Source organism: Protopterus annectens, chromosome 4.part0 (assembly GCF_019279795.1).
Source record: "Protopterus annectens isolate FY-2018-M chromosome 4.part0, PAN1.0, whole genome shotgun sequence".
NCBI lineage: Eukaryota > Metazoa > Chordata > Ceratodontiformes > Protopteridae > Protopterus > Protopterus annectens.
This window is the reverse complement of record NC_056733.1, coordinates 43524203-43544922: the sequence shown is the minus strand read 5'-3', so window position 1 is coordinate 43544922 and position 20720 is coordinate 43524203. Positions and strand designations below refer to the sequence as shown.

Genomic DNA, 20720 nt, shown 5'->3' with positions numbered 1-20720 from the left:
GTAACAGGAAGAGAGGAAGACCTAAGATAAGGTTTATGGATGTGGTGAGAGAGGACATGCAGGTGGTTGATGTGACACAGCAAGATGCAGAGGACAGGAAGAAATGGAAACAGATGATCCGCTGTGGCAAACCCTAACGGGAACAGCCGAAAGAAGCTGATGAAGGAAGCAAGTAATGCCCCAACCTCATTTCCTGCCAACCTTCAGCCCACAGTCTTGGCCAGCTGGCCCATTCATCCACTTTCACTAGGGACAACAGGTGAATAAGACGTGTTGTCATTAAGACAGCCATCACTAAGTTTTCCATTACACAGCCTAAGTCCCTGTGCATGCCAGAAACTTCCAATGGACCAGCGTGCAATGGGCCATCCCAGTGCATGTACACAACCCCATCTGTACATAATGAAATACTCTGGAACCATCCCTTCAACACAGTACCACTATGTGATCACCAATTTCCAAATATCCACAAGAGATTTTATCCCATAGCTGAACACAGGTACACACCTCTGTCCAGCCCCCAAAAAAGGTGAGATGATAGACTCATCACTCCTCTACTCCCCTGTAGAAGCTCCAACAGGCTACCAAGCACCTAAATGAACCTGGGTCCTAGTCAAGCTTTAGCCCTCCATCTCAGTGGGACTGGAAAGTATTCAGGAAGACTAAAAACAAGTCATGGACAGGATTAAGTAAACTGTATATGGATCAACATAAACAAGGTTATAAGGATAAGGATGACTGCAATTAGAGATAAAGACAACAGGCAAGAGGGGGCTGGAACTTATTGGAGAAAACTGGCAAAAGAATAAAGGTATTGGGAGCAAATAACTGGAGAGAGAAAGGTAACAGAATGGGAAGAGGCCAAGAATTTACTTGAAGTGCAAGCTACAAATTCCCTTTCCTATCAAGGAATTGATATCAGAGTATAGGCAAAGAGAAAGAAATAGGGGGATCCTAAGTGAAAGACCAGAACTAGTAGACTTTTTAGTAGAATCTAGAACAGAAGCTATTGTTAAAAAAATAATTAACAGAGCATATACAAAATATTGAATGATAACCAAGAATCTATCAGAGGAGGAGGTTAGAAACTGGAAGAGAGACTGGATAAGCAATTCACAAAGAAACAATAGGGGTGCTATATGCATCTCTGTCAAATATGCAACAAGGGTCTAGAAGATTTAGGATCTTTGTTTGGAAGTGTTTACATAGGTATTTTTACACCTCAAGTAGACGCCAAAGAAGTTTTCCTCAAGTAGAAAGCAAATGTTTGAGATGTGATGGGGAAGAAAGAGGTAATTGGGAACATATTTTCTGGGAGTGTAACCTACAGATTACCCTATCAAAAATAACTGGGTGAGCAAAATGGTATGACTAAAGAAATTAATTTCTGAGCTATGATACAGAATCAGAATTGCCTAGACATAGTAAGGCTTTGAGGAGTCCAATTAAGATGGCTGCCAAAAAAGCAATTACAGGAAAATGGAATTCAAAGTCTAAACCAACTGTACTAGAAGTAGTGAATATATTAACAGATAAAACTGGAAATGAGATTTTTTTAGAAAAGGGTCAGAGAAAATTACATAGGAAAAAATGGAAATTTCAGGAACACATGTAGACAAGGAATGAGGTTTAAAAGGAGACAGGATTTGAACGAGCTATGCAATGTCTGACTGACAGTGAATTGATAGATTATAAATGATGTATAATGTTTGCAGCTAAAATTAAGTCAATATTAAGTTTGTTTTCATTTTTTACAATGTACAGTGGATATAAAAAGTTTACACACCCCTGTTAAAATGCCAGGTTTTTGTGCTATAAAAAATGAGACCACAATAAATCATTTCAAAACTTTTTCCACCTTTAATGCGACCTAGAACCTGTACAATGCAACTGAAAAACAAACAAATATGTTAGAGGAAAAAATATAAAAAAAAATAACAAAATCTACAACAAGCTAGTTGCATAAGTGTGCACACCCTTAAACTAATACTTTGTTGAAGCACCTTTTGATTTCATTGTGATAATTGTTGTATGTGATAAATTTACTAATGTAAACAAGTACTGTTTCTGTTTTAGTTTTAAGAAATGTAGGCATTACAATGCACAAAACATGTTGAAATGAATATGCTATAATATCTGAATTGGTGATGGGGTGTAAAAGTTCACAGATTACAATATATGTAGATATGAGCAGTTTTCCCCTTACACTAGTATAACTGAAAGTCTGGATTAATGCCCTTGGCTTACTCTCAAGTTTATTGTGAATACATGCATGCTATAAAAGTAAAAGAACACTTTGAATATAATGAAAAGCTTTCTTTTAGCAAATAAAAGTTCAGTGTGAGTTCAGAAGTCTGCAGCTGGGGCAGCTGTACATTCTGTCCTTACATTTCCATGGAGACATGCTGATTACAGGTCTAGGCAATAAATCTTGAAAGCTCAGGACATTGTTAGCCGAGAGAAATGCAAAATTAAAGGTACACGGGCAAGCAGCTGAGTCAATCAATCAAGTTTGAAATTACTTCTATGGCCCGCTTCAAACGCAATTTGGATCAACGGATGGGGAATTACAAATTCAAACTGAGGTAGCGCTCATGTCTCCTATGGACAGGGCAGTCTGTAACATACTCGATGGTTGCACATGCAGTAACAGCTTAATTCTAGCTCTCCCAATGTGAAAGCAGACACTTAGAAAAAGCCAATGGACCTGGATTTCTGAGTAAATTTCAGTAACTAGTAGTAAGTACACTGTCTGGATGCCAAGAAAAAAAGAAATACAGATGACCTAAAGGAAAATCAGCTACAAAAGATGATGAAAAAACACTGACTCGGAAAAGTACTGCAGCTGTTCAGCAAAAAGCAGGGCAAGCTCCAGACATGACATCCGGTAACCTTGAGGAAAGTATAAAGCAAAAACAATTGCATACAGACCTGACTAAAATAAATGAAACACTGACATAGTACATCAACTCAAACAATAAAATGCTGAGAAAAAATGGAAGAAGCTTTAACCAAATACTCACATGAGATGATAACTCAGAGACTGAAATAAAGAAAAGTCTGGCTGAATATGAGACCGCACAAGAGATGTTTAAAGAAAATAAAGCTAGAGGACAGAGCACATAGAGAAAACCCAAGATTCACTGCTATACACAAGAACCTGGAAGGAACAGACTTAATTTTGTGAAAGCACAAATAAGCAACTGGACTGGTACTTCCACAACAGGAATTTTTAATTGAAAGGGCACTTCATGTGTATACTCCGTACTTGGCTATGAAAAAAACAACCTAGACCTTTAATAGCAAAAATGCAATCTTGCCAACAGAAGGAGTTGATTCTGATAAAACTGTGGTAGAAGGACAAAGCAGTAAAAGTGGGAGACAACAGAGTGTTTGTGCAGAATGACTACTCGTCGTACACCAGTCAGAAGAGGAATAAATTGATTCCATTGTAGAAGGAATGTCGAGAAGCAGCCATGAGATTCAGATTGCTGTACCAAGCTTCTTCAAAATATTTTTCCCTGGAGTAACAAAATCATTATTTAAAGAAGTACTCCTCATGGAAGCAATACAAAAGTTTGTCCATCAAGTGAGCTGTTAAACAGAAGATTCTGCTTCTTGCTCTTCTGGTAATAAAGACCACAGAGACACTGTGCCAGTGAAACTCTTCCCAGTGTTTCAACAGAAATTGCTCAAGAGAGGGGAAAAAGCACAGCAGTTGACTAGAAAAATCAAGAGTGCACTGGAGATGGAGATGAACAGGAACAGAACAAGAAAATCTGCAAATATTGGACTTTCTTGGTCTTTGTTAAACTTGTAGGGGACTCTAGAGCATATGCCCTACTTCATGTCATTAAAGTTTGGAGACTAAAAATCAGTAACTTCAAAACTTGAGAAAAGCGGGATTACAAAGCAATAATTATGAAAATTCACTAATACTATACAATTAATTATGGAAGCCACAGACATAAGCCTCAGATACAACTACTTTGATTTCAACAACATGTACTGCCAAACAAATGGAGTGGCCACGGTACTGCCATGGCACCGAGTTATGCAAATATTTTTATGCATGGGTGGGAAATGACATTTTCAACAGCATGTATGTGAACAATACACAAAGTCCAAAAGGCTCCACGAGTAAATGAAACACTGGACTAGCACAGGAACAAAATTATATGCAGAGCAACTTCCAGCGTGACAACCAAAGGCAATACAGTAGTGTAACTTCCAAAAGCAGATTTACTGATAAGAAAATAATAAGAACAGCAGTAAAAATGGTTAGCACTTCCGTGGTCACAAACACCACTTCATCAGACCTTCATAAAACATTTTTTTATAACAACATACCTCCTTTTAAATAACTTTCATCAACTCTTAACCTATCAAATCACTCAAACAATTAATTCAGACTTGGCCTAATATTAACCCTTCACTATCTCTATAAACATTGTTCTCTTAAAACCATGGACAATCATGCATTCAAACACAAGCATGTTATAACTAAAATAAAATTAAAATTAAAGCCTGAATAAATATATGCATGGAACATATAATAGGTGGCATTTATATATGGTATAATTTTATTTTATTTATTTTTATTTTATTTATTTTTTTACATTTGTTGACCGGGATGATCCGACTGGAGTTATATCCATTTTCAGCGGAGGCCCAGGGAGAAAAGCTCCAAGACAAAACAACAGTTTTATAACAATAGTAATAGAAAACAGACTTTATACAAATTGATTTATACAAGGATATAGGATAATTTCATTAGTAAAAGATAATTTCTTGGTTAAGATAGAAAGAGGTGGTAGTTTATTAGTAACGTTGAGGAAACCAATAACAAAAAGAGTTTTAGGTTATCCCGGCTTGATACAGTGGTAGACCCAGTTTAGCACCAGATGTTCATTTAGTTTGATTTTAAATTAAGTTAGAGTAGTGAGCATTGTAATATCTGCTGGTAGTAGGTTCCAGATTCTGCCAGCAGTGTTAGCAAAGAGGTCACCAGCTGCAGTACGGGTTTTTATTGTTTGGATTAGTAGTTTATTTGAGGATCTTAGTAGTCTTGTATTGCAGTAGGGGGTGATGATATTTTTTAGGGCAGGGGTATTCTCAGGATAAAGAAGGATTTTCTTGGCAATAACTATTAGGTTGAACTGGAGAAGGCTGGGAAGCTCAAGCCAGCCCAGTTGTAAGAGATTTAAACAATGGTGGGTTCTATAAGGCAATCCAGTGGCAAACCTGGCAATATGATTATAACAGGTGGAAAGTCTGTTAAGAATGGATTTGTTTACAATTGAGAGAAGAAGAGAAGCATATAGAAGAGTAGAGAGTAAATGTGTGCATGCAATGGTAATCTTGGCAGAAGGGGTTAAGAAGGCTTTTATTCTGTATAGTGACCCAAGTTTTTTGTTGATAGTTTTGATCACTTGGTTCACGTGTAGGCCAAATTTTAGGCCAATATCAATAATGACACCCAGAAGTTTGGTTGGGGGTTCAGGGGTAATAATTGTCCCATCCTTTGCTTTTACTGTGAAAGTAAAGGTAAAAGATTTTGGTGTGGGAGTGAATAGTAGGTTTTTTTGGGATTTAGCAACAATCGATGTTCAGTGAACCAACTTTCTATGATATTAAAGGTGGACTGGGTGGAATATTCCAGCTCATCAGGGGATGTAGCTGAGCAGATCAGGGTAGAGTCGTCTGCATATTGGATGCAGTTAACGTTAGGGATGAGAGTGTGAAGGTTGTTAATAAAGATGGAGAAGAGGAGGGGTCCAAGTATGGAGCCTTGTGGGACTCCTAATGTGGTGGGTAGTAGGATGGAGAGCTTATTCTGCCAGATAACAGCCTGTTGCCTCCCACCGAGATAAGAGGTAAACCATTGAAGGGCTTTACAGTTGAGCCTATAAGACTGCAGGGTCTGAATCATAAGTTGATGATCCACCATGTCAAAGACCTTAGAAAGATCCAAAAAGAGGGCTGAAGAAATGTGGTTATTGTTACGGTTGGTATTTATGGCATTGGTAAAGGCTAGGAGGGCAGAGGTAGTACTATGATGTGGGCGAAAACCATGTTGGGTGTCAGCTAGAAGGCGATTCAGGAGTAGGTGATCCACAAGTTGTTTTTGTATGCATTTTTCCATGACTTTTACGAGTGGATAAAGTATGGCAATTGGTCTATAGTTAGAAAATTCAGTGGAGGAACCCCCTTTATGTAGTGGGATAACATAAGATATCTTCCAAATGGTGGGAATTTTGGCTTCAGCTATGGTCCGATTGATGAGTATTGAGACTGGATAGGCAATGGCATCAGCGGATATTTGAAGGTAATCAGCAGGGAGTTGGTCGGCGGAGAGTGTAGTGGGCTTCAATTTTTTAATTAGTTTGCGAATATAGCTGGTGGGTACTGGTTGGAAACTGAAAGTGGGTTTGTTTAGATGGCTGGTATTATCAAGATTTGGAAAACTAGTGGGTAATTGATTGGCTAGGGTTTGAATAGTTTCAGCAAAGAAGTGGTTAAAACTGTTTGAGACATCCTCAGGGGATTTGTCACAAGTAGCAGCTGGGGTAGGGGTTGTACTTTTACCAGGGCAAAGGAGATTATTCAGACCAGCCCAAAATTTCTGGGGTTTATTCTGGTAGGCTGTTTGTAGATTATAATAGTACTGTTTTTTACCATTTAGGATGGATCTTTTGGGATCATTCCTAGCTTGTCGATATGTAACATGGTCACTGGGGAGTTTAGTGGACTGCCATTTGGCCCATAGTTTAATTCTATTATTGATTTTTTGATGAGACATTTTAGTTAGCCAAGGTGCATTTTTTGTTTTTGTTCTCTTTAAACGGGCAGGTGCATGGTAGTCCAGGATTTCAAGGAATTTGTTGTTAAAATAATTGACTGCATCATCCAGTGGGAGATGTATGAGCATTGACCAGTTGCAGGACCTAAATTCCCGCTGAAATTTAGCAGGGTCAAAGTCATTTTTGTTTCTAACTTTTCTCAGTAAGGGTGTCTGCAAGATATTTGATTTTTGTTTAACTATATAGGTGAGAAGGTGGTCACTAAGATCAGCAGGGAGGGTACCAGCGGTATATAGTTGGGGGCTACTATTTGTGAGTACCCAGTCGAGTAGACTATCTTTATTATTTAACTTACCAAGTCTGGTGGGGCTAGATATGAGTTGAGAGAATGCATGCAGGTTAATGTGTGTAGTAGGTGACTCTGGGGAACATGTGCTCCAGTCTATGTTAACGTCCCCAAACAATAATGTCTCTTGGGGATAGTGACTTGAGAGCCAGTGTAGGGTGTCCTCAAGTGTTGGTATATTATAACCTGGAGGGATATACATACAGATGATGTTAATGCATTTTTTTTATTAAGTTGGAGTCTGGTAGCAAGAATTTCTAAGTTGTTAATCATAGGTGGTTGGATAGGATTAATGGCCATGTTTAATTCTGATTTGTAAAGTATTGCTACCCCCCCTCCTTTCCTGGTAGCACGATCCAACCTGTGTATATTATACCCGGGTGGAACTATTTCATTGTCAGTAGTGCTAGGTTTGAGCCAGGTCTCAGTTAAACAGAGAATCTCAGGGGAGTGGGTTTCCAGTAGGGCGTGTAGTTCATGTACTTTATTATTAATACTCCTAATATTGAGGTGACAGACCAGGAGAGAGTTAGCTAGTCTACTGTTTAGAGTTGTGTAGTTTAGGTTACATGAAGTAGGGTTGTTTTTATTAGATGTGGCAGGGCCTGGGTTGGGGTGGATATCCCCACTGAGAGTGAGACTAGGACTGTACCTTGAGAGGAGTTTCAGAAGTTTGTTTAAGAGCTTGTGGTAATGCTTAGAACTAGAGCTAGTGGGCCTAGGTTTAGTACAATGGAAGTGAGAGCAGGACTTTGAGTATGACTCCATAATATTAGCATGACTTAAGGAGGATTGTTGTACAGATAGAGTAACAGTGTGGCCTTTTGGGTACTGACAGCCCGTGAGTGTTTGGTACTCGTAGAGGGTGAGTACATAGGTGATTAGTAGGAAATTAAATAAGGGATGAAATAACATAGTGAGAGAGAGGTGTATGGTCTATAGGATTTAAATTTCCTAGACTGAGTATAGGGGATAAAGAAGGCAGATAAAATGTAGTAGAGAAGACAAGAAAGTATAGTGGCACATGTGCTGGGTGGGAGGGTCAGAGTAAGGTGGGTGTAGCCATATGGATCACCTGATAGGTTATTGTAATAGGGGTGTGGTACCACCTAGATAAATTTAGACGTAGTAGGGGCGGGTGAGATTTGGGGGCAGGGAGGGGAGCGTAGTGAGCCCGAGCGCAGCGAGGGCGAGCGGAGCGGGGATAACACCAGCTACAGGTATGTACTTAGTAACTATCCTCCGTTTTATTAGCTGTGGGGGAGAAATTAAAAGTACCAGGGAGAATGTAATTTAGTCAGAGTTGTTTACTCTGTTGACTACTTTTTATTTGGCTTTTAAGAATGGATAAAGGGGGCAGTCTAAGCGTGCTTGTTTGACCCAGGTCAGCGCTAACATTAAGCAGGTAAAAGTTTGCTAATAACCTTTGGCAATTGCTAGTAGAACACTCAGGCACGCCACTTGCGAGAAAAAAAGTCACCGGGTATTTCCTTCTTGAAGAGGATTCAGTATATTACTGTATTTTAGGGGACTACCTAGAAATTAAAGCAGATCTAGAGTGAGAATTGTTTGATAATTAGACCGACCACTGTTAATAATAATACTTATTTAAACAGACTTCTATTCTTTAATATAGGTTGTATTGGGATTGTACTGGAAGAATAGAAGTACGTTTAAATATTTTATATATGGAACTCTCTTCCTCTTACATTAGAACTGTCCCTAACCTACCATCCTTTAAAACCCTACTCCACTCTCACCTCTACTCCCTCTGGGATTGCTCCTGTACCCATCCTACCTGATTCCTGATACCTATCCCTATTCTATTCTACTCTAATCTCTGCCACTGCTTCAATTCATCTCTCTAAAATTCCTTTGCCTAAATACATGTAGTGTTATTAAATGAACATAAATTTATTGTTTTTGCTAATATCTTATAAGTGATTGACTCAGCTCATATATTTCAAGATATGTAAAATCTTGCCTTGCTGTATATTGAATGTTAAACTGTTGTTCTCATATGCTGTACTAATACACTGTATACTGTCTTTCAGTGTGGAGCTTTTCTCTTCGGGCCTCCATTGAAAATGGGCTACCTTGGCCCAATGGACTTTCCTGGTTAACAAACTGAAATAAATAAATAAATGTGACATAGGCTCAAACACTAATTGCTTGAGGAGCTCCAATAGTGAAAGAGGAGGAAAAAGATAATAATGGTAGATTTGCGGTAGTAAGGGGATATTGGCAAGGCATGAGAATTACTCCACCTAAAACTGCTATTACAGAACTTAAAATTTTGAGAGAAATAATCAGCTTTCTGCAGGGAATAGTACTTAAACGTGGGGACGGGAACTTGCTTTACAACAGTGAGGATGTGGCTGAGCAGTCCTAGAAGGAAGCATGTAGCATAAGATGGTAGATTTATGAAGATATTTATTAAAATATTTGGTATGGAAAGCATGAATTCGGTGATAGGAACACAAGAGAATTTACATATTATTCCCCAAGGTACAATAACTGGTAAGGAGAAAACACTATTAAAAAATATGTAACTACACAATTAAAGGAAACTACTAATGGATTAAAACCCCCTACTTCCTAAACTGTGCCTAGTGGAAATAAATCGTGACAACCAAACCAAATTCCAACATACTTAAACCACTAGCACTGTCCTCTGTAAGCCTATGAAGTTTGCTCAAAGTAGTATTTGGATCATGTCTTGTGTACCAAAGTTAATACTGTCTACAAAACAACATTAATGGGAAAAAATTCTCAACTTTGAGCTTTCATATCAAAGTCACTTTACATCATAAACAAAGGACGCAGATGCTCATGAAAGTAGCCATAAAACACTAACAGCAGATTCTTCAGTTGTTTGGGAAAGGGTACCATACTTTAAAATCCTGCATTCCCAGTGATGCAAGTTTTCAATTTGCTATACCAGCCTACTTTAACTTCAATGCATGGAGTACATTGGAACACCACCACAACATTTCAGGTGGAACAGATTACTGGGTCAAAGTCAACCCAACCTGAACAACCTGAAAAGACTACACTAAAGTAGAAGTGTTATAGGATTTTCTCCACCTCCCTAAAAAGCACAGCAGCCAGAAAACTGCTCATTATCAAGGAGAAATGTGCAGGGTGTGCTGTCCCTCACAGAAAACTAATTTTTTCAATACTGAAAGTATGTTCGTTTGACTTTGATCTGGTAACCTAGATGCTCATTTCATGCAGTAAAAAGAAAATGAATTTCACAAATGACTCTTTTACTTATGTTACTTACTCTGTATGTCCTCAGGGGCACCTTCAACATCCACCTATGAAGTAAATGAAAAAAATAAATACATTTACATATCTCTCTGGTACCCACTTAACATGTTCCTGTCTTGTTAAACTCTTCTACTTATGAAGCAGATTTGGAAAATGAAGTACACTTAACATAACAGTAAATCTTTTTGAGTCCAACAGTAAATCATAACACTCAATAACAAAAAAATAATGGCTTTAGCTTATATTATTTAAAACTGACACTGTTAGAAGCTTAAAATGCACTGAATAACACTTTATAAGCCCACTGTTGGGACACAATAAACATAATACCAGCCTCAGGCATACCTTTAGACGTTAATACAGTCCCAGAGTTCAAAGACAACAAAATCATCAGCTTTGTCAATGGCTTCAGTACATTTCCAAATTAAGAGTTTTTTTTTTTTTAGGCTAGCTCTGCTTTGTATTTTATTGACATTCTCTTTGCAATGATCAAAAACTATTTTCACTTATAAAGGGCTTTAATGCTTTGCTCCTTCACTGTATAACCTATCTGGGTTTGCTAAAAGTCCCACATTTATAAATGTTCTGCTCAGGGCCAAAGGCTAGAAATATTAAAACAGTTGTTTGTCTACCACAAGTACATATAGTAAAGAATTAAGTTACTCTTGAGAAAACTCTGAATAGATAAAATATTTAAAACTACAATAAATGAAGTATTAAAACTAACCACTGGAAAAAAAATACTAACAGGCAGTAATAATCTCCTCTAGTACAAGAGGAAAACTGAAATAGCAAGATTTGGGAATTCTCAAGATGGCTGCACACTAATCAACAGCTTCATTTAGGCTCTCACAGGGAGCCAGAGAAACTGTCTTTTGGGATAAAATTCAATTACTCCCTAGTAAGTGCACTGCTGGATGCCAGCAAAGAAGAAATTTCACGAATCTGGAAGAAAATCGACCAGAGAAGTTGAAAAAGCACAGTCTCTGAAGAATCCTGAAAACATTCAGAAAATCAGTTCAGGCTTCAGCTTTGGTACAAGACATAGTATCCAGTAATTTAGAGGAAAAAGATAAATCTTAGAGGAAAAAAGTAAACCAAACATACTCACAGGTGATTAAAATAACAAACAGTAAAGGGGTATACCAACTCAAATAACAAAGAAGAGCAATTTCAAAAATCTTAAGAGTCAGAAGACACAGCACACAGGAAACCCGAGATTTTCTGCTGCACTATAGAAACTGGAAGGAACAGACTGTATTAACTTTGTAAAGCAGAAATAAGCAACTGGTGTTCCACAGCAGGATTTGTTAATTCAACAGGCACATAGTGTGTGTGCTCCAAACCTAACTATAAGAAAGCAGCCAGACTTGTATTAGAAAAGATGGAATCATACCAGCAGAAGGAGTTGAGCCTAACAAAACTGTGTCAGAAAGGAAAAAGCATTAAAAATTGGAGAAAACAGTGTGTTTGTGAAAAATAATTACTTCCTACACAGCAAGCAGAAGAGAAGCAAATTTATCCCAGCATTCAAGGAATTTCGAGAGGCAGGGGTGAGACCTAAGATTAAAATGAATCTCAGAGAAACTTTGCCAGTGAAACTTTTTCCAAAGTTCAAAAGGAAAATACTTGAGAGAAAGAGACAGAAAAATGCACTGGAATTGACTCCAAGAATCAAGAGTACCTTGAAACTGAACCATAGTATGGTGATGAGACATTGAGATAAACAGAAGACCACCAGCAACACTGAAATTAGTGAATAAATGAGAGACTATAATTTTACATTTGTGAAGTATAGCTTTGCAAGAAAAAGTGCCCACGAATGACTGGACTTAAGATGACTTTGTTAAACTTGTGGGTGGACTGTAAAGCACACACCCCATTTTAAGTCATTAATGTTTATAAGGGGACACAGGGGAAAAAGTAAGTAAAACAACTTTTGTGCTTCTTAATGTGTATACAACAGCTCATGATATAAACTGCATGCATTAAACATCAAATCAGTTTTGTGTAGTGTGCATTCAGAGGTATTTTAAGTGTGGGGGGCTCTTCTCAGCTACTGTTGTCTATGTTAAAGACAGTACAATAAAACAGCTTTTTAGTTGTAAAAATACATGCTTTACCACACAGCAGGAGTAGAAGGCTTGACAAAAACAAGTTTACAGTGAATATGCTGTGATCTTGGGCTGGTGTGGTAAGGCAGATGTATATAGTGTACTGCTTACATTATATGTACAATTAAAATATTATCTTATGATTATGGGGTGAATGTCAAGATTAATGCTTTGTGCAAGCTACAAATTTTTCTTGTAAGCAATTCGGCTTGAAAGCACCAAGTTTCCTACATCTGCAAAGACATTAGCCTTTTTCTCCCATTAGCAAATGTTCATTGGGAATCAAGAAGTCTGCAGCTGAAGGCATGTGTACATTCTGTTCTGAGTGAAATTAACAAAGATTTACTGCTGACACCTTTTATATGGAGACCAGCTGTCTGCAAGTGCAAGCAATTAATTTTGAAAATTATGAGCTCTATTTGTGAAGGGAAATACAAAATTTAAAAGGTACAATGACAAGGAAATAAGAAATCGGTGAATAAGATAAAACAGTCTCTCTAACAGCCTCATTACTTTAAATGGATTTAATAGAACAGTGTACAATTTAATTGTATCTAAAGATAGCCAATTTGCCTTTCAGGGCTACAAACTAATGTTTTCTGAAAATACGTAATCTGTTTTTCATATCTGGAAGGAGATAAGAGTTGAAGAGAGGCACAGCACTCAGTGTAAGAGGGTACACAGGCAATAATGCACTTGGTAACCTTAATTTTAGGTTAGGTAAAAACTGTGGGTGCACAGTTGTAAATTTTGGGAAATGTTCCTATCTGGAGGGTTAAGCTTCACTTTCTCAAGATTTATATAGTTTTGTTGCAACAGTTCTAAGGTAACGGAATCATATGTTGTGAAAATGTATTTTAGATTTTGTTTGAGGGTTGCCATTAAAATAAAAAGTCTTAAAAAATGTGAGAACTTCAAATGGAGAAGAGAAGCAACAACTGTATAAGAGATCAGCCTGTGAAACACTGGGGTGTGGATGCAACACAAAAGTTAAAAAAATGCACATTAAAAAATGTCATGTATAAAAGATGGCGCAATATTTTTTTTATCATAATGGCTATAATACCCATATTATCCTGAAATGTAAATGGCCTTAAAAGATATAAACAAAAAGAAGAGTATTAATTATGTTAAGATATTCCAAGTACAAACAGCAATGCTCTAAGAGGCACACTTGGAAAAATTCACCATTTGCATTTGACAAAGAAAGGATATTCTGCAGCACAATATTAGGGACAAAAGAAAAGGAGAATAATTTTATCAATTGGTAGACAGGTTCCAATAGAAGAAAAGGAGAATAATTTTATCAATTGGAAGACGGGCTCCAATAGAGACAGAAGACACAAAAAAAAAAGACAATAATGATAGATTTGTAGTAGAAAGTAGCAAGGGATGAGGATTACGCTGGCATGTACTAATATTCCACCAAAACCTTCCATTATAGAGCTTAAGAATTCAAATTCAAGACAGCCATCAGCAAGCAACTCCACTTAGAGGTGGGGATTGGAATTTGATTTGCAATAGTGAGGATGTATCAGGGGGACACAGCAGGGAAATGTAACAAACGAGGGTCAATTTCTGAAGAAATGTATGAAAATATTTGGTATGGAAAAAGTGAATTCAGTAGTAGAAACTCTGTGCTGGACTAGATTATAAATTATATTTCACAGGGACATGTGCATTTAATTGAAAGCTTCAACACACATAAAATAACTATTTTGGATAATGCTCTGACAAAAACTAAGATAAAAATGCATGGTAATGATGTAAAAATGAGACACTGGCACTTCCCCACCTATCTTCTAAAAAGAGAGGAATTTAAGGAATGGGTAGTGGAAATTACTCAAGAGTTATTAGGGAAGATAGCAATATCTTCAATAGTTATATCTAGTGAGTGGGACAAAACAAAAATGGACTTGAAAAACAGGGTAGAAATTAAAGAGAAAGTGATATAATTAAGAAGGGATAGGAATTACTTAGAGGGCTGGCAAAGGTTAAAATAAAAAGGCACAAATTCACAGTTCTAAAGAGAAAATAAGGGAGTATTTGGATAATATGCATGAGTTTAGAAAGACCGCTGTTAAGAGACTATTTCTAATAACTCCAGGAGTACAAAAACTTGGCACAATGACTTGGGCAACAGAAAGTAGAAAAATAGTCGCCTAACTTAGGGAGACTAAACAAGAAATGCAACCAGAGATTCTGTAGAGGTAGTAGGAATATTCCAGAAATTTTATGAAAACCTGCAAAGAAATATGGAAATCAAGAAAGAGCACAAATAGAAATATTTATGTAAGACTTAACTATGCCAAGGTTGGGGGTAGATGAGGCTCAACAATTAACAGTGAAGATAGGAGGAGATGAGATAAAAAGTATATATCAATCTTCAGGAAAGTCTCCAGAAATAAACCGCATTCCTGTGGAAGTTTGGAAACTGGGGGTAGAAAGCGATAAAGATCTGGAAGATTTTGTTTAACAGTATTTTGAAAGGAGGAGACGCATCACCATCTTGGAAAAAAAGCTGTGGTGGCTATATTACCTAAAGATAGTAAAGACCCATCAGACCCAGCTTCATATTGACCCATTTCAATTTTAATTGAATTTAAGTGCTTGTTTAAACCAGCTAAGAGAGTGGCAAAAATGTTGCCAAAACTGATAGATATGAATCAACATGGTTTTGTGGAGGGGAGGCAATGTAAACAACATTAGTAGAACAATGAAGATCCAGAGGGAAGCAGAATGTAAGTAAGTGCTGCTGTTTGATGGTGGGTCTTGATGCAGAGAAAGCATTTGACAAAGTAAGGTGGGATTTTAGGAGTACGGCAATAGAAGCATTTGCACTCCCTGTTACAATATTAAGGTCAATTAGGAGGATATTTATGCAGGATTGGAGTCAATAATTGAAGTGGGAGAGTTCCTCTCTGATAAGCTACGTTTGAACACAGAAATGATGCAAGGATGTCTTCCTTTCTTCTTTTGGCTTTACCCAGTTAGGGGTTGCCACAGCGGATCACCTGTCTGCTCATGATTGGCAGTGGAGTTTTACTGTGTCGAGTTGCCAGCCCAGCGCCCAACCTTCCATGGAAGGTGCGCACACGCACGGACACATGCCTAGGGCCAATTTAGAGTATCCAGTCCACCTACAGCATGTCTTTAGGATGTGGGAGGAAACCGGGAGCACACGGAGGAAACCCACGCGATCACAGGGAGAACATGCAGACTCCACACAGAAGGCACCCCAATCAAAAATCGAACCAGAACACCTCTTGTTGTGAGACAGCAAGGATGTCTTCTTTCCCCTTCATTATTTGCTCTTTATTTACAGCCATTGGCAAAAAAAATAAATTCAGAAATTCAAGGATATAACTGGCATGGTAATCAAGAAAAGATGGTTTATTTGCAAGTAACAGTATTTTGTACTGGATAAATCCAGAAAAGGACATCAGTGTTGTAGAACATTTGGAGACAGTTTCAAGTCTTATCTTCATTAATTTTATATCTTGCCAAAACAAAGGCTATAATAGTAATTATGTACCCACACACAAGTTAGATCAGCAATACCCATATTTATGGGGACATGAAAAGATAAAGTATTTAGGAGTTTGGATTAAAAAGGCTTCTGTTATGGCAGCTAAGGATATATGGGAAGTGACTAAACAAAAGATAAAACACAAAAACTGTGAAAATGGAGGATCTTGTTTATCAATATGGATAGCAAGATACAAGCAGTGAAAATGCTTTTAGTTCCTTTAGTTTTATATAAAAGGTCAGGTACAGATTTATCAACCAGAGGAGAAGTTGTGGACTATAATAAAGAGAGCTGAAGGAATTTATCTGGGAGGAAAAGAGCAAGAGTTAGTGGGATAAGTTGATCCTTTCAAAAGGACAAGGTGGTTCAGGATTACCCAATTTGAAGGGATATTTTAAAGCCACACAGCTAAGGCTTACGTACGCAACACAAGCAGAAATTTGTAATTCAAATGGAAATAGGTGACGATGAATAGGGAGAAGTTCAAGAAATAGAGAGTGGGATTTTGGATGCGGTGTCTTAAGAAGAAGACCACCACCCACCAAAGCATTATATTCATAAAGTAATCTAAGAACTAAGCCAACATGAGAACAGAGAAGGGAGACTTTGCTAATGGGTATGGCTGCAATTAGGGGTACATTAAACAGGCAAGAGGGGACTGGAATTTACCAGAAAAAAAACTAGCAACTGAACCAAGATACTGAGAGTAAAAAACTTGAACTGGAAAGTTAGAGTGGGATGAGGCTAAAATGACATTTGGACGGCAGGTTAGAGACCATCTTCCCTATCAGAGATTAATATCAGAATACAGACAAAGAGAAAGTGATGGGGGAATCTTGAGTGAAAGACCTGCACTAGTAGTTTTTAGATGAATATAAACAGAAGCTGCTGTTAAAATGCATAATTAGGAAGGCATACGAAATACTGCATGATAACCAAGTATCAGAGATGATTAGAAAAGATTGGACAGCAAGAACAGAAAAGCAAGAGAAAAATGTGAGGACATACATATGGCTCCCAAGTATGCAACAAAGCTCAGAAAGTTTAGGATGTCTGCTTGGAAGTGTTTGCACAGATATTTGTACACCCACGCCGACTTCAAATAATCTTGCCTCAGGTAGACAGCAAATATTGGAGATGAGGAAGAAAGAGAAGTGGGGACATATGTTTTGGGAGTGTAACAAGTTGGCAGAATGTAAACTATTCCTAGAGAGTACTCTGTCAGAAATATTGCATAAGCAAATGGCTGTAGCTAAGAAAATGATTCTTCTGAGCTGGGACACAGGATCTGAATTGTCTAGATATAGTAAAGCCTTAAGTGTAATTCTATTGGCTGCCCAAAAAGCAGGTACTAGAATATGGAAATCAAAGTTTAAACAAACTGTACTTGAAGTATTTATTATATAAAAGATAAAAACTGGAAGAGGATCTAAAAAGGGAAGAAGGAAATTACATGCAATGATACAAACAGAAGAATACTCAGGGGAAGAAGTGGGGTTTAAGAGAGGCAGGAATTCAGCCATTTAACCAATGCTGGACTGGTGATAGTTACATGGAAAAGATGTGTGCTGCATAATGTAAGCAAATGGAAAATATTATTGGTTTCCCTTTCTGTTAAAGATATAGGCAAATGTACATTAAGTCATAATTTAATAAAAACAGTTTAAAAAAATATTGAGAACTAAAAGAAATGGAGAATGATGCAGATGTATACAGGAATCTCTTACCTACCCTTAACAGTACACAACTAACGTGATACCCAACAGGATTCCTCACAGGCAAGTTACCACTACTTTTACAATTTATGGTCAGGAGAAAAACATAAAAGACAGATGGATAAAATGTGTGTGTTATGATGATCAAAGTGAATCTCCCTGAAAAAGATCCAAGGTTGCATACTGCAGAGATGCATCAGAAGTCCAAACCAGCTAGTAATTCATTTTCATGTTTAGCTTAAGAGAAACTGATGCACTCCAATAGCTTTAGAAGGTGTACCATTAACTATCAATTCAGTAATAAGCTACTATGACCAAAAAACAAAAATGTTAATCAATCCAAAACATCAACATGCTCATATGTGAAGGGTTCTGCTTAGAGTAAATGGCATAAAAATGAATAATTATGTTGACAAGTCAGCTATACACACACACACATATATTGAAAGCACACCAAAATTATACAGCCCCCCACCCAACATATATATATTTTTTTTACCCAAAGCCGATCTACAAACCAAAGTGTTCTCTCCTTGCACAGCCAGGTCATACACACCTCACTCAAGATGTGCCAGCCACAAGAATACTGGTAACATGCAGTATAACACCAGACATCACCCTCCTCTCATTACTACAGGCAGCTGCCAGAATCACACAGTACGAATAAGCTTTAACAAATAAATTATACTTGTGCAAGCACACACACAAAATCTCACACTCTCAATCCTGCTACTTTGTTTCCCTTCAGTTACCAATTAAAACATATGCTTGTACTACAAGTGTTGATCAGCTCTTTATGCATCCTGCTGACTCATTGTGCTCAGCTCTCCATTTGTTCAAACCTGATTTTCCTAGTCATCCTTGAAACTATATGTCAAAGTAATCGGCCAAATCACCTGCATCAATGCATTCAATCTCAATCTTGCTACTCATTCTTTAGAAAATTAACGAGAAAGAGGATGGCCTACAGCACACATTGTTGGTCTTGCATACATTCTGTTTACTGATCATCCAGATGTCAAACTAGCAAGCTGGTTGTTCTTCAGTCACCAAGAGGTTTCTTAATCAGATTGCTTCTAAAAGAAAATGTACCACACAATGTGCAATGCCCGACAGTAAGATACTACCATATTATATACTCTCAAACACTACACCCCCTTTTCTAGTTATAGATCAAATTTCTTTTACAGCAATTATATTACTGTGATCATTTTAAAATTAATCAGCTTTACCACTGTACTGAGCAGATCACGGGCTTTTACACCAAATTACTTTTTTATTATACAATTCCTCTCCTAAAACGTGCACGCTGATTGGCCAGCCCAACCAGCGTGCCCGTTGTAAATCCCTCAATATACTAACGGAAAAAGGTCCGGTCTCCTCGCTATGTTAAAAGAGTTTAACATAGTTAGGTTTAAAAGCAACGGAGATCTCCGCTTTAAAGCTGTCTCGCTATGTTAAAAGAGTTTAACATAGCGACACAGGTTTAAATAAGCAACGGACACTTATTTTAAAGCTGTCTCGCTATGTTAAACCCATTTAACATAGCGAAACAGTGCTTTTGCCCACAGCTCTGATGTACTGCGTAGGCATGTGCAGTACATCAGAACTGCCGCAGAATACCAGACAGCTGCGGAAGGGCAGTAAAGAGGCATTATACAATGCCATTATTTAAGAAAAGTAATTATTTCTTTTCTTAAATAATGTCATTAATATAATAATAACCACTGGGTGTGGGTAATGCTGTATTTACCATCGGTGGCTTTGTTTGGTCCTCGGCCGGCCTCGGGACCAAACCACGCCATCCATGGGTAAATCCAGAATTACCCACACCCAGGCGTGGGTTATTGCTATAATAAACACAAGTTTTGACTGTACATGAAATGTCTTATCAGTATTCAGTATCATGATCGACTCACAACCAGATGCATTTTGCTTCTTCTCTGGTCTTCCAACTCTATAGTTTTTGATAAGGATGATTCCCCCTGGACATTTGCCTTATTTGAAAGAGCTCTTGCTGGATGACATATTTACTGGAAAACAAAACTAGAGGAGCTACTTTCAGAAATATGATAGTCAGTAGTTGCAGAAAGTTTCCGTTTTCCTTCAGCAGTACCACTTGTGACAGTTCTGTCATTCTTCTTCCCGGCTCTACAACATATTTCTCTTGCAAAAATATACGTGATACCACCTACACAGCTTCCAGTCTTTCCACAAATATCACAGGACCTTGGAATAGCTAGAAGACCAAATACTTCAGTTTCAAGCTGCAAATTTTCCCATGGATTTTGTATTATTTCTCTGTCACAAGCCTTTAAACCAGACAGTATTTTGCAGTCTGTCAGCAGTATTCAGGAATAATGTATACAACTATACAGGGATGGCAGGTGGTGGCTACCACATACCAAAGCCCTACACAATTTACAAATATACCACCAACTCAGGAAATAACTACAAATATTTCTGCAACCCTTCAAAAATCCAGGTTTACATGAGGTATGCAAATGACAGGCAAAAACAATCTGCAGTTGACAGTCAAACTGTGGTATATAATATGCAGGGAAGATATTATCTTGTAGCTCGGCTATGAATTGTCAACCTGTAAAATACAAAAGTCAGTTCCAGTAAGGTATGAACACTGATGCTGTACTCAGCAGAACAGTACAAAGCAACATCTGCATAGTATCACTGCAACTGCTACATGCAGGTTTAAGATACACATCTACCCTGGAACATACTCTACTACGCAATCTGGGCAAAGTATTCTAGTGACAAGACAAACAAATCCAGTGCCTACCCCAGACAGAGGGACAAGAAAAATCCCAAATGGAGCTCAAACACAAACAAGTACATCAGTTTAAAAATTATTCAATATACATTCTTGTCACTGTCCTCTCAATTGTCACCTGCCATGGCAAAGGAGTCAGAAACATTCACAAA

At 37.7% G+C, this 20720-nt stretch overlaps 1 protein-coding gene across 2 annotated transcripts in view; it reads right to left on the bottom strand.

Annotated features, from left to right (window-relative positions):
- The window catches only part of RECQL4 (RecQ like helicase 4), a 913040-nt gene that overhangs the window by 862457 nt on the left and 29863 nt on the right, over positions 1-20720 (bottom strand). For both annotated transcript variants that reach the window (XM_044068076.1, XM_044068075.1), the window contains exon 3: positions 10436-10469. In XM_044068076.1, the coding sequence (XP_043924011.1) occupies positions 10436-10469 (34 nt within the window). The remainder of the gene's footprint in view (positions 1-10435; positions 10470-20720) is intronic.